The 26386-nt window shown below is 54.7% G+C and overlaps 2 protein-coding genes across 4 annotated transcripts; both read left to right on the forward strand.

Annotated features, from left to right (window-relative positions):
* Positions 1 to 7: 7 nt before the first annotated feature.
* Positions 8 to 13940, forward strand: RASIP1 (Ras interacting protein 1). Of its 2 annotated transcripts, none has more exons than XM_087421411.1 (12): positions 8 to 356; positions 514 to 654; positions 1246 to 1934; positions 3526 to 3881; positions 6551 to 7204; positions 8172 to 8209; positions 8449 to 8600; positions 8707 to 8822; positions 10884 to 11127; positions 11333 to 11505; positions 12814 to 12961; positions 13525 to 13940. In XM_087421411.1, the coding sequence occupies exons 2-12, from the start codon at positions 518 to 520 to the stop codon at positions 13722 to 13724; spliced, it is 2907 nt and encodes a 968-aa protein (XP_087277537.1). In that variant the 5' UTR covers positions 8 to 356; positions 514 to 517; the 3' UTR covers positions 13725 to 13940. The 2 variants fall into 2 exon arrangements, with proteins under 2 accessions (XP_087277537.1, XP_087277538.1); XM_087421412.1 differs by having other exon boundaries at positions 8719 to 8822.
* A 748-nt stretch (positions 13941 to 14688) lies between these two features.
* Positions 14689 to 19998, forward strand: MAMSTR (MEF2 activating motif and SAP domain containing transcriptional regulator). Of its 2 annotated transcripts, XM_087421417.1 has the most exons (10): positions 14689 to 14813; positions 15351 to 15434; positions 16647 to 16685; positions 17324 to 17469; positions 17647 to 17831; positions 18206 to 18308; positions 18471 to 18659; positions 18953 to 19138; positions 19219 to 19273; positions 19440 to 19998. In XM_087421417.1, the coding sequence occupies exons 2-10, from the start codon at positions 15377 to 15379 to the stop codon at positions 19721 to 19723; spliced, it is 1245 nt and encodes a 414-aa protein (XP_087277543.1). In that variant the 5' UTR covers positions 14689 to 14813; positions 15351 to 15376; the 3' UTR covers positions 19724 to 19998. The 2 variants fall into 2 exon arrangements, with proteins under 2 accessions (XP_087277543.1, XP_087277544.1); XM_087421418.1 differs by lacking the exon at positions 14689 to 14813 and having other exon boundaries at positions 15130 to 15434.
* The last annotated feature ends 6388 nt before the right edge of the window (positions 19999 to 26386 follow it).

A 26386-nucleotide genomic window follows, 5' to 3' on the forward strand; every position in this document is an offset into this window, starting at 1 on the left:
TCTGATCCTAACTTTTCCTTCCTCGAGAGGAGAGGTCTGGGGATGGTCTCCTGTCTGAGGAAGGAGGGGCTGGGAACCGGGCCCCCTGGGTCTTGGAAGGGACCAACTGGCTGCGGTGTTTAATTCCAGAATCAAGGAGCGGGGCAGGACCAACCCTACCCAGATCTCCTCCCCCAGGCCCGGTCCCCTCACAGGACGCCCCCTCCCCGCTCTTCCTGCCGGGTTTCCTCTCTCCTTTTCCTGTCCCCCACCCAGTGCCGGGAGCTGGGGCAGAGGCTGAGCAGGAGCAGTGGGGTCAGGACCAACCCAGGCCAGCGGAGCCAGGGCCCCCGGGTGCTGCGGGGACCCGAAGCAGGGTAAGACTCTGGGACCCAGGAGTCCATCCCCAGCTGCCTCCCATCCCTCTCCTCCACCCCGACTGCTCGGAGCCCCAGCCCCCTCCGCCCTCACTCAGGAGTCCAAGTCCCCCTCCACCTCATCCTCACCACTCAGGGGATGCCCACCCTTCCTTAGGGCCATGCTATCTGGTGAACGGAAGGAGGGCGGAAGCCCCCGCTTCGGAAAGCTCCATCTCCCGGTGGGCCTGTGGATCAATTCTCCCCGGAAGCAGCTGGCCAAGCTGGGGCGGCGCTGGCCCAGCGCCGCCTCCGTCAAGTGAGTGCCCACCTCCTGGGGACTCCCGCCCCTGCCCCACCTAACTCCTATCGGTCCCTGTTTATGACCGCGTCCCTGCACTGGGTAATGCCAGGGACCCCGAAAAGGTTGGCTTCTGTTCCTGACCTGAATGGGCAAGCAAGCTGGCAGGCGGGAGGAGACACTGGGCCACAGGGATATAGGGCCTGGTGGGGGAAGTGCTGGGTCTGGAGATGGGCTTACGCCGGATGGACCTGGGGATGGGGACATAGGAGCAGTGCCTTGATTCGCCTTCCTTCCTCCCCTCCCTTTTCACCTCTTGGAATTTCCTTCTGTGGGACTCACCTTTATTTATGTATTTTCTCTCTCTTTTTGCTTCTCGCCTCTGTCCACCTCCCATCTCCCTATGCCCCTCGTCTCTTGCCCTTCTGTGGGTCTCGCTCCCTCTCTGACTCTTTGTTGCCCTCTTTTTCTGGGTCTCTGACCCTCCCTCTCTGGGTCTCTGTCCCCTCCATCTGGATCTTTGCCCACCTCCCTCTTCCTTCTCTAAACCCCACTCCTGTTTCTGCGTGCCTGTCTGGGTCTCTCTCTCGCATCTCTGCGGGCTCCCAGGTCTTCATCTTCCGACACGGGGAGCCGCAGCAGCGAGCCGCTGCCCCCGCCGCCGCCGCACGTGGAGCTGCGGCGGGTGGGCGCGGTCAAGGCGGCCGGAGGAGCCTCGGGGAGCCGCGCCAAGCGCATCTCCCAGCTCTTTCGGGGCTCGGGGACCGGGGCCACGGGGTCCGGCAGCGCGGGAGGCCCCGGGACTCCGGGGGGCGCGCAGCGCTGGGCCAGCGAGAAGAAGCTGCCGGAGCTGGCGGCGGGCGTGGCCCCGGAGCCCCCGCTGGCCGCCCGCGCCACAGCGCCCCCGGGGGTCCTCAAGATCTTCGGCGCGGGGCTGGCGTCGGGCGCTAACTACAAGAGCGTGCTGGCCACGGCGCGCTCCACGGCGCGCGAGCTGGTGGCCGAGGCGCTGGAGCGCTACGGGCTGGCCGGCAGCCCCGGCGGCGGCGGCCCGGGCGAGAGCAGCTGCGTGGACGCCTTCGCGCTGTGCGACGCGCTGGGCCGGCCCGCGGCGGGCGGCGTGGGCAGCGGCGAGTGGCGGGCCGAGCACCTGCGCGTGCTGGGCGACTCGGAGCGCCCCCTGCTGGTGCAGGAGCTGTGGCGGGCGCGGCCCGGCTGGGCGCGGCGTTTCGAGCTGCGCGGCCGCGAGGAGGCGCGCCGCCTGGAGCAGGAGGCCTTCGGGGCTGCAGACAGCGACGGTGAGCCGGCCCGGGGGCTCTGGGGGCGGGGCCTGCGGGACGGGGCGGGGCGTGGGGCGGGACCAGCGGGAGGGACGGGCTGCGGCTTGGGGGCGGAGCCGGGGTGGGCGGGGCCTGCGGGGCTGGTGGGGCCAGAAGGCGGGCTGGAGGCGGGGCCCGCGGGGACTGGGCGGGACCTAAAGCACCCGGTCAAGTGGAGGGCGCAGCTGGGGCAGCGTCGGCGGCAGCCAGATGGGCTAGGCCAGAGGGTGATGCACTTGGGGAATGTGCAGAGCCGCTGGCCCGGGCCTGTGATGCTGGGGCGGGGCCTGCGGAATAGAGTCGCCCGGAGCAAGAGGTGTTGGGCGGGGCAGATGCGTGGGGGCGCGGATCCCCGGGGCAGGAGGTCTCCCAGAGCAGTAGGTTGAAGTGGTCAGTGAGGGGCAGGGCCTATGTGGACGGAGCCTAGAAGGGGGAGGGACCTGGAGAGCAAGAATTGGGCTGCTAGGTCACGGACTGAGAATGGGCGGAGCCTCAGAGGGGCGGGCTTTGGAGCAGGTGCTGGGTTGGCTGCAAAGTGTGAGTGGGGGCTTGAGGGTGGCGTATGGGAAACGAAGAGGGGTTTGTAGAGGCCAAGGAAAGTTAAGCTTACGTGTTGGCCTGGTCTTTGAGAAGGCCGGGCCTGGAACAGGAGGTGGCGCCATTGGTGAAATAGCAAATTCGAGGCAGAGCCTCGCAGGGGTGGGGCCTCGCTCACAGGGCTAGAGGGGCTGCTCAGGGAGCCCTCTAACTGATTTTCTGTTTCAGAGTCTCCATTTGGAGATAGAGTTGTGTACCAATTAAAATCATGGGCTTTGAACTCAGACTTGGATTCCAATCCATTCTTAGCCAGTTGAACTCAGCAAAATCCTAGATGAAGATTCAACGAGATAATGTATATAAAGGATTTTAGCACAGGGCTTGGCACATTGCTTACTTAAGGATGGCAATTATAGCCATCATTGTCTTTTTTTTTTTCCCCAAAAGGCATTCATTGAGCACCTACTGTGGGCCACACATTATTTAGGGACCCGGGGGAATACAGTGGACACATTGACAGGTGAAGTCCCCACCCTCCTAGATTTCACAGTCTAGCGAGAAACACATCATTTTCATTGGTTCAGCTCATTTCCACTAGGCACCTACTATGTGCCAGGGCTGTTCTGGGCCCAAAGCCCAGAGTGCCCAGTGGTGCCATTCTCTGCTTCAACTTGGAAAGTCAGGGAAGGGTGTTCAGGAGAAGGTGGTTTCTGTTTCCCTGGGGGCAGGGTCTTCTCTGTTCACTGCGGAGTCCCTAGTGCCTAGAACAGTGACCGTTACATAGTAGGTCCTCAAAAAATAGTAGTTGAAGAAATGAATTAATTTCTGAGCTGAAAACGGCAAGATGGGTAGGAGTCAGGTGGAAAGTGTGTTCCAGCACAGGGAACAGCATATGCAAAATCGCAAAGGTGGGAAGCAGCTCGCCTCCCTGTAGCCAATACTTTGTCTCTAAAATCTCCAGTTCTGAGTCTGTCTATCCCTTCCTATGTCTCTTTCCAGTCTTGGCCTCACCGCTCTCCCTCTCTCTCCGCAGGCACGGGCGCCCCCTCGTGGCGACCACAGAAGAACCGCTCCCGGGCAGCGTCCGGTGGGGCGGCGCTGGCTAGTCCTGGCCCAGGGTCCGGGTCAGGGCCCGCGGCTGGATCCGGGGGCAAGGAGCGCTCGGAAAACCTGTCCCTGCGGCGCAGCGTGTCGGAGCTCAGCCTGCAGGGTCGGCGGCGGCGGCAGCAGGAGCGCAGGCAGCAGGCCCTTAGCATGGCCCCAGGGGCAGCCGACGCCCAAATCGGATCTGCAGACCCCGGCGACTTCGATCAGTTGACCCAGTGCCTCATCCAGGCGCCCAGCAACCACCCCTACTTCCTGCTACTCCAGGGCTACCAGGACGCCCAGGTGAGCGCAGCCTGTCCTACCGGGAGAGCCCTATGCCCCACCCTTCGATTGAAGGGCGACAAAACTACAAGTCCCAGAATTCCTTGGGTCGCGGTAGTCTCAGGTGTGCTGGAAGGTGAGGTCCCAGCCAGGTTCCAGAGTAGAAGATATCATTGTCAGAGACTAGAGGTGTAGTGCTGGAGGATATATGGCTGAGAAAGATTCCACTGGAGGGACAAGTAGGGAATGGTTCATTTCACTCAAAGTTGGAGGAAAGAGCTGTCTTCGTGGAGGGAGAATGGGAGAGCCTACTGTAGAAAGGAGATCTCCTTGGAAGCATCTATTTCTTAGAGTGGAGGGATAATGGAAGAGTCTGTCTTCTAGGGGAGGGAGATAATTTGATTGATGCCTGGGATCTTGTTCTGGGTAAGCCTATATTTTCTTGGGAGGAGTAGACTAATCCATTTTTTTAAAGTGATGGTTTACATTGGAACGATTTGACCATTGTTGATGGGGGCAGGTAGGACTGATAATTCTATTTTACTATTTCGGTGGTAACAGGAGAACGTGTTTGAGTGGTAGGGAGCAGAGAGGGAGAAAGGATTAGCAGTTGGGCGGTCAGTGGGAAATTATTTCACTGATAGAAATGTAATATATTATTGGAAATATTCATTTTTTTGTGTGATTGGGAGAATCAGCCGTATGGTTTTGTCCACATTTGGGTAACAGTGGTAGAGCCAAGCTCAACAGGTACTGCTGGGATCAATGGGAAAGCCCACTCTAGAAGGTGGTGGAGCTTATCGACCAGTTCCATTGTTACCGTCAGAGAGGGATCCAGTTGGGTTAGGTGGCTTGGCTGTGTGTATGGGTGAGAGGTTAAGACTCTTCAGAGAAGGGCTTGCATGGAAGAATTCATTCCTCCTTGTTGGGGCGAGGTGACAGGGCAAGTTCATTGTAGGAAGGGGTTTGCATATATTATAACAGCCCATTCCTCCAGACAAGGTTGGAGAATAGTAGGGTCTATTTTGGGAAGGTAGTCAAATTGGAAGGATCTATTCTGGGAGTATAGGAGAGTCTCTTACAGGAAGAGGGGGAAACATTGGAAACACCCATTCTTTTGGGTGAGGTTCATGAGAAATTTCTTTGTAAGAAAGAGGCTTCATTGGAAGTATCCATTCCTTGGGAACAGGAGTAAGAGGTGAATTTATTATAGAAAGGAATTTTTTTGCACTTGTCTATTCATGGGTGGCTGTAACCTGAGAGTTCATTGTATGTGCTGTGGAAGCATCTCTTCTTGGGTTAAGGAACAGGAGAGCCCATTTTAGAAAAGGGTTCATGTCTTTTGGATCACTCCATTCCTTCAGACAGGGATGGAAAAGGGGAGATTCTACCTTCAGAAGGTGGTCAGACTGGAAAGGTCTGTTTTTCTAGAGAAACAGATGAGCAAATCCATCGCAGGAAGGGGTCTCTTTGGAGACGTCCATCCATGGGGTAAAGGTAATGGAAGAGTTCAGTGTAGGAAGGGGATTTATGGATATCAGGACGACTATTCTCTCAGACATGCATGGAGAACAGAAGGGTCTATTTTAGGAAGCAGGTCAGACTGAGCTCTTCCATTTTTATAGGATGGAGATGGGAGAGTCACTTTTAGGATGGGGTCTTCTGGAATGCATTTCTTCATTTGGTGGATGAAATGGGACACTCCATTATAAGAAGAGTGTCTTTTTGAAAACATCTATTTATAAGATGGGGTTACTAGAAGAGCCACTATATGGAGATCTCCTTGGAGATGTTCTTTTTTGGGATGGGAATATTGAGAGCATCCATTGATGGAAGGGAGAGCACCTTCAGAATCCTCCATCATGGGAGTGGGGGTAATAGGTGAGTCCATTGTAGGATTATGTCTTCTTAGAATTGAGTTCATCATGGAGTGGGGAAAAAAAATGAGAGAGTCCATTGGAGAAAGGGGGTCTCCTTGGAAATGTACATTCATGGGGTGGAGATAATGGAAGAAACTTTTGTTCAAAGGGGGAGTCTCTTTAAAGGTATCCATTCCTTGCCTTGAGAATATTGAGAGAAACTATTATTGGAGGGGGAAATGTCTTTGGAAGCCTCTATCATGGGGGTAGGATGATGGGCAAGTGGGGCCAGGGGTAGGGAAATGGGAGAGCTCCTTGGAGAAAGAAGCTTTCCTTGGGAAGGTCCACTCTTTGAGGATGAGGGTAATGGGACAGTCCATTTTAGTAATGGGGGTGTGTTGTCCTTGGAAGCACCCATTCTTTGGGCTGGATGTTATGGGAGAATCCACTGCAAGAAGGGATTGCCTTGAAAGAGTCCATTCAGAGGAGGTAAGAAGATGGGCTAGTCCATTGGAGAAAGACCTGAGAAGCATCCATTCTTTGAGGGAGGGAAATGGTAGAACCCATGTTTCCTTGTAAGAAAGGGGTTTCCTTGTAAGTATACAGTCTTCAGGATGAGTGTTATAGGACAGTCCTTCAAGTGCCTTTGAAGAGTCCACTCATGCAGGTGGGGGTAATTGGTGAGTCCTTTGGGATCCCAGGAGAGCTCCTTGGAAGTGTTCATTCAAGGGAGGTGGTTGACGGGGAAGTTGATTGTGGGAAAGAGATCTCCTTGGAACCGTCCCTTCCTCGTGGATTGGTGTCCTTAGTGCGTCTCCACTTTCCCTCCAGGACTTCGTGGTGTACGTGATGACGCGGGAGCAGCACGTGTTCGGCCGGGGCGGGAACTCCTCGACCCGCGGTGGATCCCCAGCCCCGTATGTGGACACCTTTCTCAACGCCCCGGACATCCTGCCACGTCACTGCACAGTGCGAGCGGGCCCTGAGCCCCCGGCCATGGTGCGCCCATCCCGGGGAGCCCCGGTCACGCACAACGGGTGCCTCCTGCTGCGGGAAGCCGAGCTGCACCCGGGCGACCTGCTGGGGCTGGGCGAGCACTTCCTGTTCATGTATAAGGACCCCCGCACGGGGGGCTCGGGGCCAGCGCGGCCGCCATGGCTGCCCGCGCGCCCCGGGGCCTCGCCACCGGGCCCTGGCTGGGCCTTCTCCTGCCGCCTGTGCGGCCGAGGCCTGCAGGAGCGCGGGGAGGCGCTGGCCGCCTACCTGGACGGCCGCGAGCCCGTGCTGCGCTTCCGGCCGCGCGAGGAAGAGGCGCTGCTGGGCGAGATCGTGCGCACCGCGGCCGCCGGCGCCGGGGACCTGCCACCGCTCGGGCCCGCCACGCTGCTAGCGCTGTGCGTGCAGCATTCAGCCCGGGAGCTGGAGCTGGGCCACCTGCCGCGCCTGCTGGGCCGCCTGGCCCGTCTCATCAAGGAGGCTGTCTGGGTGAGTGCTCCCAACCGCCCTCCAGCCCCAGCTGCGCCTCGGGTCCTTTTCCCAGCCTCCCCTCGCCACCGTCCACTCATTTGGTAGTTGGGTGGGAGAAAACTACACCTCCCACGATGCTTTAGGAGAGGCTTGCGCTATTACGCAAGGAGTCCCAAAGGAGGCTGGGAGTTGTGGATTCCTCCACAGTGCTTGAAGAGCACCCGCGGGACAATGGAAAAAACCATTCTGGGAGATGGGAGGGGGGAAGACATCCCATTGGATAAGAATTTGGGAGAGACCATTGTGAGAGGTGAAGTGGGCAGCTCACTGGTCCTGAAGCTTGGAGCGGTAGTGGGTGAGACCCTTCTTGGAGGCGAGGGAGAAAAAACCCATTGGACCTACAGATGGAAAGGTCAGGGAGAAACCATTCAGATAGAGGAAAGTTTCCATCCTCTTGAGCTTGGGTCTAGTTAGAGACAAGGTCTAGGAAGTTTCCTTGGGGTGAGAAGGAAACTCCATTTGAGCAGAAGCGGACCTGAGGGAGATAGACCACTCAATCATAGGACTGTGTGTTTTAAAAGATAGGAAGAGCGGGGGCTGGCCCAGTGGTGCAGCGGTTAAGTGCTCGCGCTCCACGGCGGCGGCCTGGGGTTCGCTGGTTCGGATCCCGGGCACACACCGACGCACTGCTTGTCAAGCCATGCTGTGGCGGCGTCCCATATAAAGTGGAGGAAGATGGGCACGGATGTTAGCCCAGGGCCAGTCTTCCTCAGCAAAAAGAGGGGGACTGGCAGATGTTAGCTCAGGGGAGCTAAGAGTCCATTTGAGACCAAATGGACTAAGAGTCCATTTGAGAGTTAAGAGTCCATTTGAAAAGTGGGGAGAGTCTCTGTCTAAAAGATGCTTCTAGAAAAACCAAGGTATTAACTCATAGGCCTCTCTCTCCAATCCCCCTCACCTTGATTCTGATCTTACTGTTCCACAGGAAAAAATTAAAGAAATTGGAGACCGTCAGCCAGAGAAGTAAGAGAAATTCTGGGGAGAAGGGTCTAGAGGGATGCAGAGGTCGGGATTTGCAGCCAGTTCTGTGTTCACCCCATGCATATCTTAGTGCAAGTTTCTGCTCTTCCTTGGGACTCAACTTTTCCAGCTGTGAAATGGGGATTGGATTGGACTCAGTCACCAATTAGACCCAGATCTCGGGGTTTGGACACTGTGGTGGGGGTTGGGCAAGGGTCACAGGTCCCTTCCTCCTTCTCCAGCCACCCTGAAGGGGTCCCTGAGGTGCCCTTGACCCCCGAGGCTGTGTCCGTGGAGCTGCGGCCGCTCATGCTGTGGATGGCCAACACGACGGAGCTGCTGAGCTTTGTGCAGGAGAAGGTGATGGAGATGGAGAAGGAGGCCGACCAGGAGGGTGAGCTCTGACCCAGGCCCAGGCCTGTCCCAGCTCCCTGCCATTTTCTGCCCCTGGGGACCTGGGCTCCTGCCTGCCATCCTCTGGTTCTCCCTCTCACCCCCAGGCCTGTCCTCAGACCCACAGCTCTGCAATGACTTGGAATTATGTGACGAGGCCATGGCCCTCCTGGATGAGGTCATCATGTGCACCTTCCAGCAGTCTGTCTACTACCTCACCAAGGTTTGGCTTGACCCTTGCTTCCTGTTGGATAGAACATCACTTCCTGTTCAAACTCTATCACATTGCTCTGATGTCACTTTCTATTTGACCTTGCAAGATTTCCTGCTTCTGTGACATCACTTCCTGTTTCACCCCAGCATTTTGCTCTTCTGATACTACTTCCTGTTTGAGCTGACATCACTTCCGGCCTTTCTGGCTTCTCTTCCTGTCTCTGCCACTATCTCCTCTTGACAGGCTGGCCTCATTACCTGGTTGTGTCACTATTATCACTTTCTCAAGCTCCCTTTTTCTAAGTCCACCCTTCAGTCACTGAGAAGTCTGATAGATTGATCAAATAGTGTTGGCACTGTCATTTAAACGAAAGGTCCATGGGCGGGCCCTGTGGCTGAGCGGTTAAGTGCGTGCCCTCCGCTGCTGGCGGCCCGGGTTCGGATCCCGGGCGCGCACTGCTTCTCCGGCCATGCTGAGGCCGCGTCCCACATACAGCAACTAGAAGGATGTGCTGCTATGACATACAGCTATCTACTGGGGCTTTGGGGGAAAAATAAATAAATAAAATCTTTAAACTAAAGGTCCTCTTGAATCAGTCCTCACTGCATGTGTTTGCTGACTTCACTTCTTATAGCTCTGAATTCACTCCCTTTTCTGAGCCACAGACCTTTTCTTCCTGGAGTGCCCATCCCGCAGGACCTGCTTTCTGCCCCAGCTCCCCACCCTCACCCTTGATCTTGATGTTGCTTCTTGAGGAATTCTCAGGGTTTCTGGCTTATGATGGACCTGATTTCCTATCTGTAAAACGAAAGGGGATCTTATGGGACAGATAGTCTCCTACGTCTCGAGCAGCCTTGATTTGTGAAGCGCTTTCCTCCAAGCTGCACTTCCTGTACATCCCCACCAAGCGTGCTTTTATTTCTCCTTTGGCTCTGACCTCATTTCCCATCCTTGGCCTGATCTTACTTTCCACTGGCTAACTGCCACCCCACTCCCACTTCCTGACTCTCCATTCTTTTTCTTTCCTTCGGGAATTCTGGATAAATAATTCTTTGACTGAAGGGGGCCTCTTCTTCAGTATCCTACGTCCTCCTTGAGCTGTCTCTGCTGAGAACTGCAAGTCCCCTAAGGCACCAGAGGTGGTCTTAAAATACCCAAGAAACTTCTAGAAAGCCTTTCTTTTATTTTTTTATTTTTTGTTTGTTGCAGTAACATTGGTTTATAACATTGTATAAATTTCAGGTGTACATCATTATACTTCTATTTCTGCATAGATTACATCATGTTCACCACCCAAATACTAATTACTATCCATCACCACACACATGTGCCGAATTATCCCTGTCGCCCTCCTCCCTCCCCACTTCCCCTCTGGTAACCACCAATCCAATCTCTGTCTCTATGTGTTTGTTTGTTGTTGTTATTATCTACTACTTAATGAGGGAGATCATATGGTATTTGACCTTCTCCCTCTGACTTATTTCACTTTGCATAATACCCTCAATATCCATCCATGTTGTCACAAATGGCTTTCCTTTTTTTTTTTTTTTTTGTGAGGCAGATCAGCCCTGAGCTAACATCCATGCTAATCCTCCACTTTTTCTTTTGCTGAGGAAGACCGGCTCTGAGCTAACATCTATTGCCAATCCTCCTCCTTTTTTTTTTCCCCAGAGCCCCAGTAGATAGTTGTATGTCATAGTTGCACATCCTTCTAGTTGCTGTATGTGGGACGTGGCCTCAGCATGGCCAGAGAAGCCGTACATTGGTGCACGCCTGGGATCCGAACCCGGACTGCCAGTAGCAGAGCGTGCGCGCTTAACCGCTAAGCCACGGGGCCGGCCCCACAAATGGCTTTCTTAAGACTTGAGGTTTCCCAGGCCTGATGAATGCTAGAAACCCATCTAGAAAGTAGAGATTTGCTAATGGAGACCTTTAGGGTGTTAAAGATGGAATGGACTACAACTCCCAGAAGCCTTTGGTGGAGCGCCCTAGTATCTTCATGCTCTACCACCCTGAAGCTTCCTGGGAGTTGTAGTCTGATCGCTTGTTTGCATCTCTGTATCTCCTCAGACTCTGTATTCAACGCTGCCTGCTCTCCTGGATAGTAACCCTTTCACAGGTGGGGCAGAGCTGCCAGGGCCTGGTGCAGATCTGGAGTCCATGCCTCTGGGGTTGAGACCTACCCTGGGCGTGTTCCAGGCAGCTCTGGAACTGACCAGCCAGTGCGAGCTGCACCCAGACCTCGTGTCTCAGACTTTTGGCTACTTGTTCTTCTTCTCCAATGCGTCCCTTCTCAACTCGCTGATGGAACGAGGTAAGGGTCAGACTGGGAAGGGGAAGGGAGGTAGGGACAGGAGCCACTGAAAGTCATGTCAAGTCAGAAATGCCACAGGCTCAGGTCTCACCTTTGAGGACTCTGGAGAGCAAGCTCCAGATCCCAAGCTGAAGGATAGGAAGGGTCTGGGAGGCAGGAGGGCAGGGTCCACGCACCCATCACCCTTCATTTCCTTCCCTCACAGGTCAAGGCCAACCGTTCTATCAGTGGTCTCGAGCCGTCCAAATCCGAACTAACCTGGACCTTGTCTCGGACTGGCTGCAGGGGGCTGGGCTGGGCGACATTGCCACTGAGTTCTTCCGGAAACTCTCCATGGCTGTAAACCTGCTCTGCATTCCCCGCACCTCCCTACTCAAGGTGACTCCTAACCCCTGACCACTGACTCCCCAGCCCCACTCAGCCATCTTCTGCATTCAGCTCACCTGTGGATCTCCCCGCGGACTCCATTTTATCCCCAGTCTCAGCTCACACACCCTGGGTGAAGGAAGCCAGCAACAACAGTGTCCAAACTGGGCTGCATCTGAATCCCTCTGGGACTTATTAATAATAGTTTCCAGGGCCCCCTCCCTCAGACATGCTGATTCAGGAAGTCTGGTATGAGACCAAGGAATGTGATGGTTAAACCAGTCATTGAACATAAACTACATTTCAGACACTGTGTTTAGTGTTTCTAGTTGATGCTGACTAAGCCCCATGAAGTAGGTTATCAATTGACAATATTTTTGGAGAAGGAAACTGAGAATCAGGTAGGATAGGTCACTTAAAATTTCATTTTTATTTATTTATTCATTCATTCATTTTTGGTGAGGAAGATTAGCCCTGAGCTAACATCTGTTGCCAATCCTCCTCTTTTTGCTGAGGAAGATTGGCCCTGGGCTAACATCCATGCCCATCTTCCTCTACTTTATATGTGGGAGCCTGCCACAGCATGGCTTGATAAGTGGTATGTAGGTCCGCGCCTGGGATCCAAACCTGTGAACCCTGGGCCACCGAAGCAGAGCGTGCAAACTTAACCACTACGCCACCATTCTGGCCCCTCATTTGTTTACTTTTATCTATCAAACTTTCACAGAGCGTTTAATAAGCACCAGGCAGTGTTCTAAGTACTTTCTAATCTTGCTATATTGAATCCTCATAACAACTCTCGTAGGTATTTTCTATTCTCCCCCAATTTACAGATGAGGAAACTGAGGCACAATGACTTGCAGAAGGTAATAAGTCACGAAGCTGGGATTTCTGAACCCGGACCAGCTGGGTCCAGAGCCTCTGGCTTTGACCACATTGATGATTCTGATGCCAGCTAGGTTAGGTGTAGAAATTTTCAAACAGATGCAAAAAGTAGCCGCAGTAGAATAATGAATCCCCACGTACACATCACCAGCTTCACGAATAGAAATGAATGATAAACTAATGGCCAGTTTTGTTTCTTCTCCGCCCCTGCCTACTCCTATATCCTCATTTATTCAGAAGCAAATCACATATTTTTTAAAGTTGAGAGCATGCCCTTCCCAACATTCACATCTGTGACAACCAGGCCCGGAAGACACTGTACAGGCACACCACTGTCTACCCAGTTCATCCACCCCCTTTACGGAGGGCCTCCCCTTTAGGATTTTTTAGTTGCCCCAAAGTGGCTGTAGATTCCTCACCTCATCTTCCCACCAGGCTTCATGGAGCAGCCTACGAACTGATCACCCCACACTGACCCCTGCTCAACTCCACCATCTGCTCAGCCACTACCAGCTGGGTCCTGGCCGTGTGCCACCAGCTACGTGGGAGCCTCCCCCTGCAGAGCGAGATGCTGTGGACACAGGTGAGGAGAAATGGGGACACAGGCACTGGGGCTGTCAGCTTTCTTCTGTCCTCAGGACCTAGGAATCCATATCCTCAGCCCTTTCCTCCTCCTGCCCCAGGATTCTGGACCCCTAGCCCTCTCCTCCCCCAGGACCTAAGTGCTGGACCCCAAACTCCCTTCTCCCCCAGGATACACGAGCTCAAGCCCCCAGCACTCTCTTTTTTCTCGGGGGTTCAGGCCCCAGCCTCATCCCCCTATAATCTAGCCCCCTCACCTAGGAGTCCAAATCCCAGCCCTCTCCACTCTAAGGAATCCATAAAACTAAGTTCCCAGCCCTTCCTTCCTCATGGACCCAAGAACCCAACTACATCGCCCGTTTCCTAGGCAACGGTGGCCTCTCATAGTCTGAACTACAACTCTCATGATGCTTGGGGACTCCAAGAGTCACATTTGAATGGAGCCTGCTCCAGGAGATGCTGGGGACTGAAGTTTTCCCTTCCTTCGGGGGTGACGCAGCCTCCCTGTCACTGCCGCCTCACGCCCATTTTCAGAATTTAACTCCGTCTTCTTCGGTCTCATAGGGGACATCTTCGAAAGCTTCTCCTCCCACCCTCCCCTCATTCTGCCCTTGGGCAGCTCGCGCCTGCGCCTCACGGGCCCCGTGACGGACGACGCCCTGCACCGTGAACTGCGCAGGCTCCGCCGCCTCCTCTGGGATCTTGAGCAGCAGGAACTGCCGGCTAATCACCGCCACGGACCTCCCGTGGCCACGCCTCCTTGAAAACCAATAGAAAACGAGCGCGCGAACCTTGAAAATTCACCGGCTTCTACTCACTGGAGCCCGCCTTAGCGCAGAGCTTTCTGGGAGTTGTAGTTTTTTTCCCCGCATGGAATGCTGGGAGTTTGAGTTTTCGGGTAGTAGAGGATGGGACGGTGGGAAGATGGGCTTGGGATTTGAGCGCCAGGAGCAATAAAGGTATCTGTGGTATTGGCAACACCTCGCTTGTTAAGACTCGAGAGCTCTAGAGATGATGATTTTCTGCGGAATATAGCACCAGGGCCGTTAACTGGAGCGTTGGGCTCCTGCCGAGTCCAAGGAGGTATTTATAGCCACGGCCTCAGCTTGCCCTCTTGCGTGTAATTCAACCCAGGAGCACTGGGGCCTCCCACGCATCTCGGGACAGAGCTCTACGCTTGCTCTGCCAAATATCAGGCCCTCAGTCCTGCCAGTGGGAACCAGCCGTCTCTTCCTTCGACCCCAAAAGCCCATACTCCAGCCCCCTCTTCCCGCAGACACAGGAGTCCGGGTTCCCAGCCCCCTTCTCGACTTTTCTGCCTGTTGGGTACACTGCCGAATCGCAACACCTCTTGTCCCTGTTCTGGCATCCCTCCTCCCTCACATCCGGAAATCGGGGCCCCCAACCCCCTTATCCCTCAGAATCAGGAGTCCGGGGCTCCAGTTTGAACTTTTCCCTCCTCTGAATCCGATTCCTGCTGCTGCGTCAGGGAAAAAGTAAGCGACAGGTGGCACCTGCCTTGCAGGGCCAGGACGCGACCACCTGCCCCTGCTGCTCACCCGGCGCCCCCCTCCCGGCACCTGCTTCTGTCAGTCCGCCCGCTGCTGCCCCGCCCGACCCCGCAGCCCCAGGACGCGGAGGAGGAGCGAGCCAGGGAACCCCGACGTCCGCCCCGCCCCGGGCCCTCCCAGCCCGCGCGCCCGCCCCTTCGCAGGGTCCCAGGCGGGGCTCCCGGCACGCCCCAGAAAGGGGGGTCCGAGGCGGTCCCAGGCTGGTGGGGCGGAGCCTGTGGCCTCCAGCCTAACCCGCGGGACGCAACCCGCTGCAGAGCACAGCTGCGCCGAGCCCACCTGGTGAGAAGCCCCCGGGATGGGGGGTGGGGAGACTCGCCTTAACTCTCTTGTCACCTCTCTGGTCCTTGTCCCTTCCCCACAGACCCTGGTGGCTGACACCCACCTACTCCTTTCTCAAATGCAGGTGGCAGAGACCTTTCCATTCCCCAGGGAACTGTCAGGTCCCTTTTCTCCTCTTGATCAAGGATGTTGGATTCTAGTCCCCTCAGAGTATTGAGTTCTGGCCCTTCAGCCCCTTCTCCTTCCTCTCCTTCCATAGGCCCGGGGTCCAGGCCCCCCAGTGCCCTTTATCTTAGGACCCCGGAGTCCCAGACCCCAGGTCCTTCCTTCCCAGTCTGGGCACCCAGCCCCTCCTCCCTCAGACCCGGGAGTCCGGGCCCTCAGCCCTCTCTTCCCCCAAGATCCAGAAGTTATGGCCCAAGGCGTCTCCTATCCCTAAGTCTCTTAGGCCCTTTCCCTGCTGCGTTCACACGCAGGGACAGCCTGCTGACGTCCACTCTGACCCTGCCTCCTGTGGGGGCCCTGCCCTCCCCCCAGTCCAGGTCCCCATCCCAGCCTTGGCAATGACCCTGGCGGCTTCCTCCCAGCGCTCCCAGATCATTCGCTCCAAGTTCCGATCCGGTGAGAGGCTTCTCTCTGTGCATGCAGGGAAGGGGTCCCCGGGGTCCTGGGAATACTGTAACTCTGGGACCGTGCACGGCGGGGTGAACTGGGAGGTGGTGGTGGGGCCCACGAAGCTTGGGTTTTCTGTGCAAAAGGTCACTTGTACATAAAGCAGGCACCAGCAAAGGGGTCGAGTTGTGGTGGATCAATGAGTGTGCAAATGGCTAATACACTGCTCATGTGAACAGCAGGGAGTGGGGGGCTAAGGGTGGGTGTGCAGAGGGTCAGGTACTACAAAAGGAACAGGGGTTTAAATTGACAGGTGGATAAAGCAGAGGAGTGCACGGAGTGGGGACTTCAGAGTGACTAGTGTGGAAGTGGGGTGAGGGGACAATGAGCTCTCAAGCCTTGAAAGTGTCAAAGATTGTATTTTAGGTCCCAGTGCAGGCACAAAGTATGCAAGTGGTTGGAACTGGAGGTCAACTCCTGAATAGGCAAAGCGTACTCGAGTGTGCAAATGAGTGTGCTTTCATGGTTGGGTGGGTGCAAAGACACCAGTAACCAAACAGCAAGGAGCATGCAAAAGAGTGCACGTGTACAAAGAGCAGAAGAGAGATTTTTGTGCAAAGAGAGATTTTTGCTCCAAAACTGGGGGCCAAATCCTGAATGTGCAAATAAGGGTGTTAATGTGGCTTGGTGGGTGCCAAGACAGAATGAGCCGAGGATGAACAGTATCAAAGGGGACAAGAGCACAAAAGTGGCGAATGTGCAAAACTATAGCCCAGGGAAATGCATGTTTGAAGGGAGGTGTGCAGAGGGGGTGACTGGGAGGAGGTCCAGAGGTAGCACAGAAGGGAGCATGCGTGTGCAAAGCAGGGTGCATTGATATAGGGCAGCACAGTGCAAACGGGCCAGGCTGCCAAGATGGCGATTGTGCCGAGGGTGGGGTGGGCACACACTCGTGAAGGGGGCAGGTGGAGCTGGGGGCAGGGCTCCTGCCTGCACACTGGCTGGCTCCTAGCCCCAGCACTGCTCTGGCCCTCAGCACTGTGCTGGCAGCGAGCAGGCGGGAGGCCCTGGAAAGGGAGCAGGCTGACGGCCCACCCGCCTGCACGGGGTGTGTAAGGAGGCTGGGCACGCGTGTCCCGCCAACTGCAGCTTGCACTCGCCTGCCAGGCCATGCTCCTGGACACTCCCTTCCCGCCTTTCTCCTCCCTCCTCCCTCCACAGTCCTCCAGCTTCGGATCCACAGACGGTATCAGGACCCGAGTAAGTGTGGGCCCTGAAAGGGAGGGGATGGTGGCCCCACTCCCCTGGGGCACCCTGGAGTGCAGCCACCAGATATCCTGCGCTGGCTCTGTCCCTATGCCCCAGGATACACTGAAACCCCATCCTGTCCTTTCCCGAGGACCCAGGAGTACAGGTCCCCGGCCACCCCACCACTAGGAGCTCTGCTTCCTGCTCTTTGGCTCTTCCCACTCCAGTGAAATGCATGAATCCAGATCCTGTTTCTTTGGAGAAGACGGGGGTCCCAGACTCCACACTTGGCACACATACGAATCTCAGGATCTGGCTTTCAGATTCTCTCCCCAAGGACCAGGACTGCTGGCGCCATCGCTTTCCAGCAAAACCCCAGAAATCTGTGCTCCTCAGCTACCGCACTCCCTGGTGTCTGAGGACACGATTCCTGCCTTTCTTGAGAATGTACATTCTGGGTCCCTAGCATCTCTGCCCTTAGACTCAGGAGTCTGGGCACCCAGCTCCCACCACTTGGGTTTTGCTTGCTGGGCCTGCCCTCCTGTACCCAGGGGCTGAGGCCTCCAGGGCCCTCCTTCCCACACAGCCTTGTTCTTCCCTGCCTGGCTTGCTGCCTGCGGGCCTCTCAGGGTCCTTCACTGCCTCTCCAGTCTCAGATCCAGATCCGTGGATCTCAGCCTCAGCCCCGGCTCTGGCTCCGGCCCCAGCCTTGCCCTTGGGCCCCGCTCCTCCCCTCTTCAGCCCTGGGGTCCTGCTCCCTGAGCCAGAATACTGCGCTTGGAGGTCCCTGAAGAAGGTGAGTCTTGACCAGTGTGAGGGGAAGTCCCCCTGATAGTCTAGCTTTGGTCTTCCTTGCTGCTGCCCTTTTTGCTACTCTCTGGGGTGCTAAGCTGAACCCATCCTTTGCATGGGGCTCTGGGGCAGGAAAGTGGGAATTCAGCTGAAGCCTATGACATCATACCTGCTTTTTCAGGAGTCTCCTAAGATCTCCCAACACTGGAGGGAGCCCAAGCCCAAGGGGAACTTGACATACCACCAGTACATGCCCCCAGAGCCGAGACAACGGTCCAGGGCAGACCCCCAGGCTGAAGGGTCAGCCCTGGGTCCTCCAGGGCCACCTCTGTGGGAAGAGAGAAACTCACAGCAGCCACCTCTTAGGTATGACCCCCCAGTTTTGTTCTCCGGGAAGTTCAGGCCCCCAGCATCCTCCTCCGTCAAACCCAGAATCCAAGATCAGGGGAACCCGGCCCCGAACTCCCTCCGCTCCCGGGACTCAGGAGTCCAGGTCCCCAGCCCCTCTTCCTTCAGTTCCCAGGAGTCCCGGCCTCTGACCCAAGAGTCTAAGCCCCCAAGAGAAGCCCCTCTTCTCCCATGCACAAGAACTAGCCTCTTGTGTTGGCTCCCTCGGACTGCTGGAATTCTGGGGCTTCGTTTTCCTGCATTTTCACGAGCCCCTGTCTTTGAGGAATCCGGAATGTCTTTTCTTTCTCTGCCCCTTCTAACCTCTGTTTCCCCCTCATGACCATCGCCAGGATGAAGCCCACTCCTCTCACTCCCTCCCTCCCAGGAATCCCCAGCCCCTCGCCCCCTCCACACAAGTTGGAACTTCAGACCCTTAAACTGGAGGAGCTGACGGTGAGTGTGGGGAGTAACTTCCCCGGCTGGCCCTCTCCTTCGGTGGGGACCAAGAGCCCGGGTCCCCAGTCCCTCGTCTCTCGGTTTCCAGGGGTCCAGCCCCAGCTCCCGCCTACGCCCCGGAGCCCTCCCAGCACGGCCTCTCCCCGCCCTCCACCCCAGGTCTCGGAGCTCCGACAGCAGCTGCGCCTGCGGGGCCTCCCGGTGTCAGGGACCAAGTCGATGCTCCTGGAGCGCATGCGCGGCGACGCCACGCCCCGCGAGAGGCCGAAGCCGCGGCGCGAGGACAGTCCCGCGGGTGCTGCCTGGCCGCGCCTCAGGCCCAAGGCTCTGGGAGCCGCCCGGCGGCAGGTCTCCGTGAGGGCGGGGCTATGCGCGCGTGGACCAATGAGAAGAAAATAAAGCGGGACAGGGCGGGAAGTCGAAAACAATAGCCAATGAAGTGCGAGGGGCGTGGTTAAGAGCAAAGAGAGAGGATCTTAAAGGAAGAGAAGCCAATGAAAGAATAGGGGGCGGGGCCGAAGGGAGGTGTCGAGGAACAAAGGGCCAGGACGCGACCAGGGGGTGGAGCCACAAGTTGCGAGTGGCTGGGGTTGCGCCCAGTGGGCGTGGCTTATAGGAACTCGCCCCCCTGGTGGTTCCAGGTAAAGCCAAGCCCAACATCTCACCTGCCGGCTCTTCCACGTGCCGCGGAAACCCTTGTGACAACTCCAGCTCCGGCTCCGGCTCCGGCTCCGGCTCCGGCTCCGGCGCTGACCCCTTCCTCAGCACCAGCCTCGGCGACTCTGACTCTGGAGGAGGAGCTGCAGGAAGCGATCCGCAGGGCTCAGGTGAGAGGGAGCGGGCTAGGGGTCTCCGGTCAGGATCTGGGCCGGAGTCTCAGGTTCACGTTGCCTCTGCCCGTCCGCAGTTGCTTCCGGACCGGGGCATCGATGACATCCTGGAGGATCAAGTGGAGCCTGATGGTAAGAGCCGAACTTTTAGATTTTGGGGAAAAGAGGGCTGAGGTTCTGGACTCATGGGTCCTAGGGAGGAGTGGGCTGGAGATCTAGACTCCTGGAAACGAGGAATAGAGGGCTGGGGTCTGGATCCCTGACTTCCTAAGCTCACACTCCATTTCTTCCCCTGCAGTCCCGCTGCCCCCCATCCCCCTGGACTTCCCCGGCTCCTTCGACGTGCTTTCCCCCTCCCCGGACTCTGAAGGCCTCTCGTCTGTCTTCTCTTCCTCGCTCCCGTCTCCCACGAACTCCCCATCCCCCTCTCCCAGGGGGCCCACGGACTCCTTGGACTGGCTGGAGGCTCTGAGTGGGGGTCCCCCGCTGGGATGTGGCCCCCCAGCCCCCAGCATCTTCTCTGCTGACTTATGTGACTCCAGTGGCACCCGGCTGTGGGATCTGCTGGAGGATCCATGGTGATGGATTCTGGGGTTTCCAGGGACTGAGAACTGGTGGGGATGGGGAGGTTGCAGAGACAGACTCCCTGAGGGAGGGGTTGGAACAAACTGCAGAGCCCCTCCCACAACAGACACAAAATCAGAGATATCCCCACCTGGCCCCAGATCTGCTGCTGATATGCCAACCACCTGATTTTGCCTGCCTAACCTCCGTATGATCCCCTCCATGGTTGTGTGATGGGGGACAGGGAGGTTTCATCTGCTGCTGGCCAGGGCAAACAAGTTGCTTGCTGCTTCCTTCAGAGACCTCATGGATGTCTTTGTTCCCACCTTCTTCCCCCATCCCACTGACTAGATGGCTGTCTGTTGCTGGGGAGTCTGGAAGGTGGTCTGTGCTTTCTGGATGCAGGAGAGGGGCAGGGAAGAGTGGGGAGGGAGAAGAGGGAGCCACATCCTGGGTCCTCGTTGGTGAAGAGAAAGCCAGAAGCATCGTGTCTGAGGTGATTCTCTTGGAAGCAGAGCCTGAGACAAGATTCACGTGCCCATGATTTATTAAAGAAATGCTCCCTGGAGGAACCACAAAGGAGTGGATGAAACAGGACAGTGAAGGGGAGGAAGACCAGCAAGATGGTGACTTCAGATGAAGTCCCAACCTCAACCTGATCCCATGGGGAGCTCTGGAGGATAAATTAAGTTACAGAATCTTTCCCACTTTGAGGCAAAGGGAGATCCCTGTTTGGGTTTATTATTGCTAAATGACCAACCACCCCAAAGCTTAGAGTCTTAAAATAATAACTATCTATGATTGCTCACACTCCTATGGGCTGACTGGGCTCAGTGAGGCAGTTCTTCAGCAGCATATGATGTCAACTAGGGCTTGATCATCTTAGGGCCCAGCTGGGCTGCAACATTCAAGATGGCACACTCAGCAGTGTCTGGTGCCTTGGCAGGATGGCTAGTAGGCCGGACCCAACTGGGCTGTGGGACATCTGGACTTCTCTCATTCTCTGTGTAGTCTCAGTGTTCTCCCTGTCCATGTGGTCTCTCCCACAGGGTAGCTGAACTCCTTACATGGTAGCTCAGTGCTCCCCAAAGCAAGCATTCCTAGAGGAGGAAGCAGAAGCTGCCATTCTCTTAAAGACTAAGCTTGGAACTCACACGATGTCACTTCCACCACATTCTATTGGTTAATGCAAGTCAGGCCAGCCTAGGCTGAATATGGGAGGGGAGCACACAAACGTGTGAATATAGGGGGCATGGTCATTGGGGGCCATATTTGGAAACTTGCCACTACACCCCTATAGTCAATCATGGGCCATGGATCATGTGAAGGGGGCGGGGCATAAACTCCCAGGCAACTCAAGACCAAGGGCGGTCCTGCAAAGAAGGTCACAGGGTAAGCCGTTGGCAGCAAAGTGTTTTCAAATGTAGGTTTTCTTATTATTCAGGTATGGTCAAGAGATCAAGAAACGACTGCCATTGGAAAGATAGTTTGTTATTCTCACAGATCCCAAAGGAAGGGGGCGCACCAAACCACACAGGGCCACATGGGGAAGCACCAGGGTCATTCAAGAGGCAGAAGGGGAGGGGGGAACTGTGGCCAAGTGTCTTTATTGTGGGTTCCTCAGGAAGGAAATATGAGGCAGGGTAAGCAGGCTTAGGATTGCCTCGTTTGAATAATTTCAGCAGGCTCTGGGGTGTGGGGACTGATCATAGTTGTCTGGACTCTGGTCCTGGGGTGCTTAGGCAGAGCAATAGTGGCCTGGGGTATAACAGCTCCATAAAGGAAGTGGTTGGGGGTCTGGGCTCTGGGTTGGCTGCCTTGCATAGGAGAGGAACACTCACAGGCAACCCTTTATTATCGCTAGCAATTGGCTAGCCCTGGGAGGGGCAGTCCTTCCAATGTCAGCAAGGCCCCAGCTGTCAAAGTACCAGAAATATGGAAAATAAAAAGGCATGATTAATGTACAAGGCACACAGCAGCTGGGGGCTGGGTGCACAGAGACGGTAAGAGGAGTCTGAGGGGACCTGGGCGGGCCACCAAAAGTGTCCACCACAGGTGGAAAAGAACAGCAGATCAGTTACATGCAACAGAGCCTAGAGCCAGTGACTTCCCCTTGTCTTGCTGTCAGTTCCCTCATCTGTACCTACAGCCCAGTGTGGATGAGAGTGTTCACGGTGACTGTCCACGAAACGGACCTGGCATGTGACACGTTCTAATCAATATTCGTCATCGTTATTAGCTGCTGATCTCCAATTCTAGTGCCTCAACATCTGAAAACTCTGGCAATCATTAGAGATCCGTGATAAAAAAAGGGAAAGGAATGAATACTCGTTTCCATGTGGCAAAGGCAATCTTTGGTGTCACCCAAACCAATCACGTAGGATTAGTCATCCTCACTTTCCAGATTAAATAATTGAAGGTCAGAGAAGGGGAGTGATCTGCCCAGCGTCAGCCCTACAGGAGGTGTTGGAGCGGGGGTTTAAATTAGATTGATCAGAGCGCACAGGCCGTGCCCTTTGAGTTGAACTTCAGAGAGCCTCAGCATCTGCTCCGGTGAGGCTCAGACATTTGCAAAGAGAGAGTCCCAGTGCAGGGTGATAAGTATTTTCATGGCAGTGGTACAAAGGATTACGGGGCCATGACTCCTAGAAAGTACCAGAAGCCATGGGAAAATGGGATAGGGTGGTCAGAGAAAGCGTTTTTGCTAAGACTTAAAGGATGAAGAGGGACTGGTCAGAGGAACCTCCAGGAAGACAGCATCCTTGTGGATGGAGACAAGCATGCAAAGGCCTGAAGGTGTGAAGGGCATGGCCATGTGGGAAACCTTGTGAGGTTAGGGTTGCTGAAGCACAAGGTGGGTGGCGGGGCTGCGGCAGAATTGGGGCAGAGGAGGTGGGTGGTGGCTGGGTCTTGCAGGACACTTCATGTCAGGCTGAAAACTGGTGGGAAAGGGGTGCAGTCAGCTCTGTAAAGATCAAGAAGGGGTGTGGCGGGGCTCCCTCTGTCTGTCTCCATTTCCCTTCTGACACTTCTATGCCTTATCTTCATCTCTACCTGACTATGTTTCCTTGTCTCTCTCTGTCCCCATCTCGCCTGCATCCAGAGGAGGGCGGCCTTGGACTGAGACCCTGCAGGGCCTGTAGGCAGCCCCAAAGAGAGGACGAGAGGCAGCTAAGGAATTCTCCGGAAGGTGGAGATTTGAAAGACAGGTGCAGGCTTGGGTGGAGTGTGCGGGTTTGAACCCAGGGCCAGAGGGGAAGGGCTTGGGTCCCGCATACTCCGCAGCCTGTTACCCAGCCTTTCTCCAGACATTTCAGTGGCTCTCTCCTGCCACTGAGGAGAGGGCTGGTCTTCCCCCAAGGGGACAGGGAAACCCGAGGGCTGGACCTATGGGGGTACCCAGGAAGGATAAGATCAGATGGAGACCCCCTTGCACCATCTGTCATCCCATGATCTCAATTGAAGCATGAAAAAAGCCAAGAATACATTTGCCAAATTACCAAAATTACCAATTTATCTTATAGACATATTCCCTGGAAGGATACATTCATATTCATTGGGTAGACTGGAGAAGAGTGTATTTTGTTTGCTTTTCTTTTCCTTCTCCTCTCCCTCTCATTCCCTTCCCCCTCATCTTCTTCCTCTTCTCTCTCCTCCCCCATTTATTTCTCTCTCCCTCCCTCCCTGTCTCTCTCCCCGCCTCCCTTCTGTATGTTACCACAAATCTAGTCTGCTGCTTCTATCGCTGACTTCTATTCTGCATTTTACCTCCACCTTATTTTTCCCTCTGCTGCCCTAGTGGTGACCAACGCCCCAGTTCCCAACTCCACCAACCACCCCTCGATCATCATCATCATCATCATTATCATCATCATCATCATCATCATCATCATCATCATCATCATCATCTTCATCATCATTATCATCATCAAACACAGACCCCTGCTGGCCCGTGAAAGAATTTCCCTGGGAAACACATTCAGGAGTGGGTTGACACAGAGGCAGGTACCACGGTGGTTGAGAGTCTCATCTATGAGGCCAGATTGACCTGGGTGGACTTATCTCTCCATCACTATCTGTGTGGCCTAGGGCAAGCCATTGAGCCTCAGTTTCATCATCCATATAATGGGCACAAAGGCAACGGTACTTTCTTCGTGGGGTTGGCGTGAGGAATAAAATGAGTTAACCTGTGTAAGGTCCTTGGAATGATGCCTGGCATATAGTGAGGGCTCATTAAGTGTCAGCGATTGTCACTGACCCACAGGATTGATTTGACTTCCATTCCTCTGCCGAATGGCTGTGCCCACCCACATGACCACCATCCGTGCACAATGGTTGCCTTGTCCTTGGTGTTGTCCAGCTTTCTCACTTTCAGTCTGTTGGGCTGTTGCCTCTTCTTGCCCTCAAGTCTTGTTTATTCTTCCTGGTGGGTGATGGGGACTGCCAGAGCCCATGCAGCCTGGCCATGAGGACCCCAGAGCCAGGGCAGGGAGTGGGCAAGTGGCTGACCTGGGAAACAGGGAAATGGGAGCTGTGAGCCTTCATTCCCTAGAGGACAGGCCACTCTCCTCCCCTTGGGCCATAGAAACCAACTTTGGTGCCAAACCCGAGTTAAGACTTTGAGCCCAACCTCTTCCTATTTGGGGACCTCAGACAAGTCCCTTCTCCTCTCTGACCTCATGGAAGACCTTGCTCCTATGTATTTTCCCAAGAGAAATGAGAACATATGTCTACACAAAGACCTGTAGACAAATGTGGATAACAGCATTATTCATTATAGCCCCAAACTGGAAATAACCCAAATGCCCATCAAATGGTGAATGGATAATGGCACTGTGTGGAACATCCACACAGTGGAATACTACTCAGCAATGAAAAGGCAGCGAATGATTGATACGTGCAAGAACCTGGATGAATCTCAGAAACACGATGCTAAGTGAAAGAAGTCAAACACACAAGGCTAAACACGGAACGATTGTTTATGTAAAGTTCTAGAAAAGGCAAAACTAAAGTGACAGAAAGCAGATCAGTGGTTGCCTGGGGCTGGGAGTTGGGAGATTAACTGCAAAGGAGCACAAAGAAACTCTTCTATATTTTGAGGGTGGTGTTGGTTACACAACTATACAATTATCAAAAGTCACACTGGACACTTAAGTGGCTGAATCTTTTAATAGCTTTATTGAGATGTAATTCACATACCATACAATGCACCTATTTAAGTGTGCAATTCAGTGCTTTAAGTATATTCCCAGAGCTGTGCATCCAGCACCACAATCAATATTAGAAGATTTTCATCACTGCAGAAAGAAGCCCCATACCCATTAGCAGTCACTGCCCATTTCCTCCCAAACCTCTCCCCCTAGGCAAGCACTAATCTACTTTGTTTCTCTATGGATTTGCCTATTCTGGACATTTCATATAAATGGAATTGTAGGGCCGGCCCCGTGGCTTGGTGGTTAAGTGCGTGCGCTCCGATGCTGGTGGCCTGGGTTTGGATCCCGGGCGCGCACCGAGGCGCCACTTCTCTGTCCATCCTGAGGCCGAGTCCCACATACAGCAACTAGAAGGATGTGCAGCTATGACATACAACTATCTACTGGGGCTTTGGGGGGAAAAAATAAATAAATAAAATCTTAAATGGAATTGTATGTGGTCCATTGTGTCCACCTTCTTCCACTGAGCATAATATTTCCAAGCTTCATCCATGTTTTAGCATGTATCAGTACTTCACTCCTTTTTATGGCTGAATAACATTCCATTGCATGGATAGACCACATTTTGTTTATCTCTTTACCAGTTGATGGGCATTTGGGTGGTTTCCCCTTTTTGGCTATTATGAATAATGCTGGTATGAAATGGATGGGCATTATTGTATACAAGTTGTACTTCAATAAAGCTGGGAAATAAAGACCGGGCAGAACTAAACTATTTTGTTTAGAGACACTTCCAGAGACGGTGAAAGGAGAAAGAAAGGTAGGAATATGCCAACAAAAGTGCGAATCAACGTCACCTGCAGTGGGGAGAGAGGCTTTCTGCATGTTTCTGGATCCTGACTGCTTCCCAGGTGTGCAGTCAAGGGTTAACTCAACAGTCTTGGAATGCTCAAACCCTGCACATTCCAAAGAAAGGACTGGCCCTTGAATGGCTCCTGGGACATAACCTCTGAGCCCTTGGCATGTCCTGCCTGATAAGAGTGTCTTTGTTTACCTGGGGCTTTGGGCCACACCAGATGGTCTATGCTAACAATGTGGTTTATGGTGGGGCCTTGGGTAATGTGGCATCAGCTTGACCTCTGGAAGGGCTGGGGAATGAATAGCTAAGGTCAGTCATGTGGGCACCCAGGCATTCCTACATGACTGACCCCCAATAAAAACCATGGATATCAAGGCTCATGTGAGCTTCTCCGGTTCGCGATACTTTGAACATGTTGTCACACACCGTTGTTGGGAGAATTAAGTGCTGATCACATGATTCCACTGGGAGAAGACAACCAGAAGCTTCCTGCTGGTCTCTCCTAGACTCCACCCTATGCACCTTTTGCTTTGCTGATTTTAAACTGTAACCTGGGGCCAGCCCTGTGGCGTAGTGGTTGGGTTCAGCATGCTCCACTTTGGCGGCCTGGGTTTGCGAGTTTGGATCTCAGGTCCAGACCTATATCACTCGTCAGCCGTGCTGTGGTGG

Source organism: Ceratotherium simum, chromosome 33 (genome assembly GCF_057802395.1).
Source record: "Ceratotherium simum simum isolate JZ-2026a chromosome 33, ASM5780239v1, whole genome shotgun sequence".
Lineage (NCBI taxonomy): Eukaryota > Metazoa > Chordata > Mammalia > Perissodactyla > Rhinocerotidae > Ceratotherium > Ceratotherium simum.

Excerpts from the sequence above, each read along its gene's own strand:
- RASIP1 (XM_087421411.1), top strand. The coding sequence starts at position 518 with ATGCTATCTGGTGAACGGAAGGAGGGCGGAAGCCCCCGCTTCGGAAAG. Across the intron at positions 7,205-8,171 it reads TCATCAAGGAGGCTGTCTGG|GAAAAAATTAAAGAAATTGG; the intron begins GTGAGTGCTCCC and ends ACTGTTCCACAG. Across the intron at positions 8,210-8,448 it reads GGAGACCGTCAGCCAGAGAA|CCACCCTGAAGGGGTCCCTG; the intron begins GTAAGAGAAATT and ends CTCCTTCTCCAG.
- MAMSTR (XM_087421417.1), top strand. The coding sequence starts at position 15,377 with ATGACCCTGGCGGCTTCCTCCCAGCGCTCCCAGATCATTCGCTCCAAG. Across the intron at positions 17,832-18,205 it reads TCACAGCAGCCACCTCTTAG|GATGAAGCCCACTCCTCTCA; the intron begins GTATGACCCCCC and ends GACCATCGCCAG. Across the intron at positions 18,660-18,952 it reads TGGGAGCCGCCCGGCGGCAG|GTAAAGCCAAGCCCAACATC; the intron begins GTCTCCGTGAGG and ends TGGTGGTTCCAG.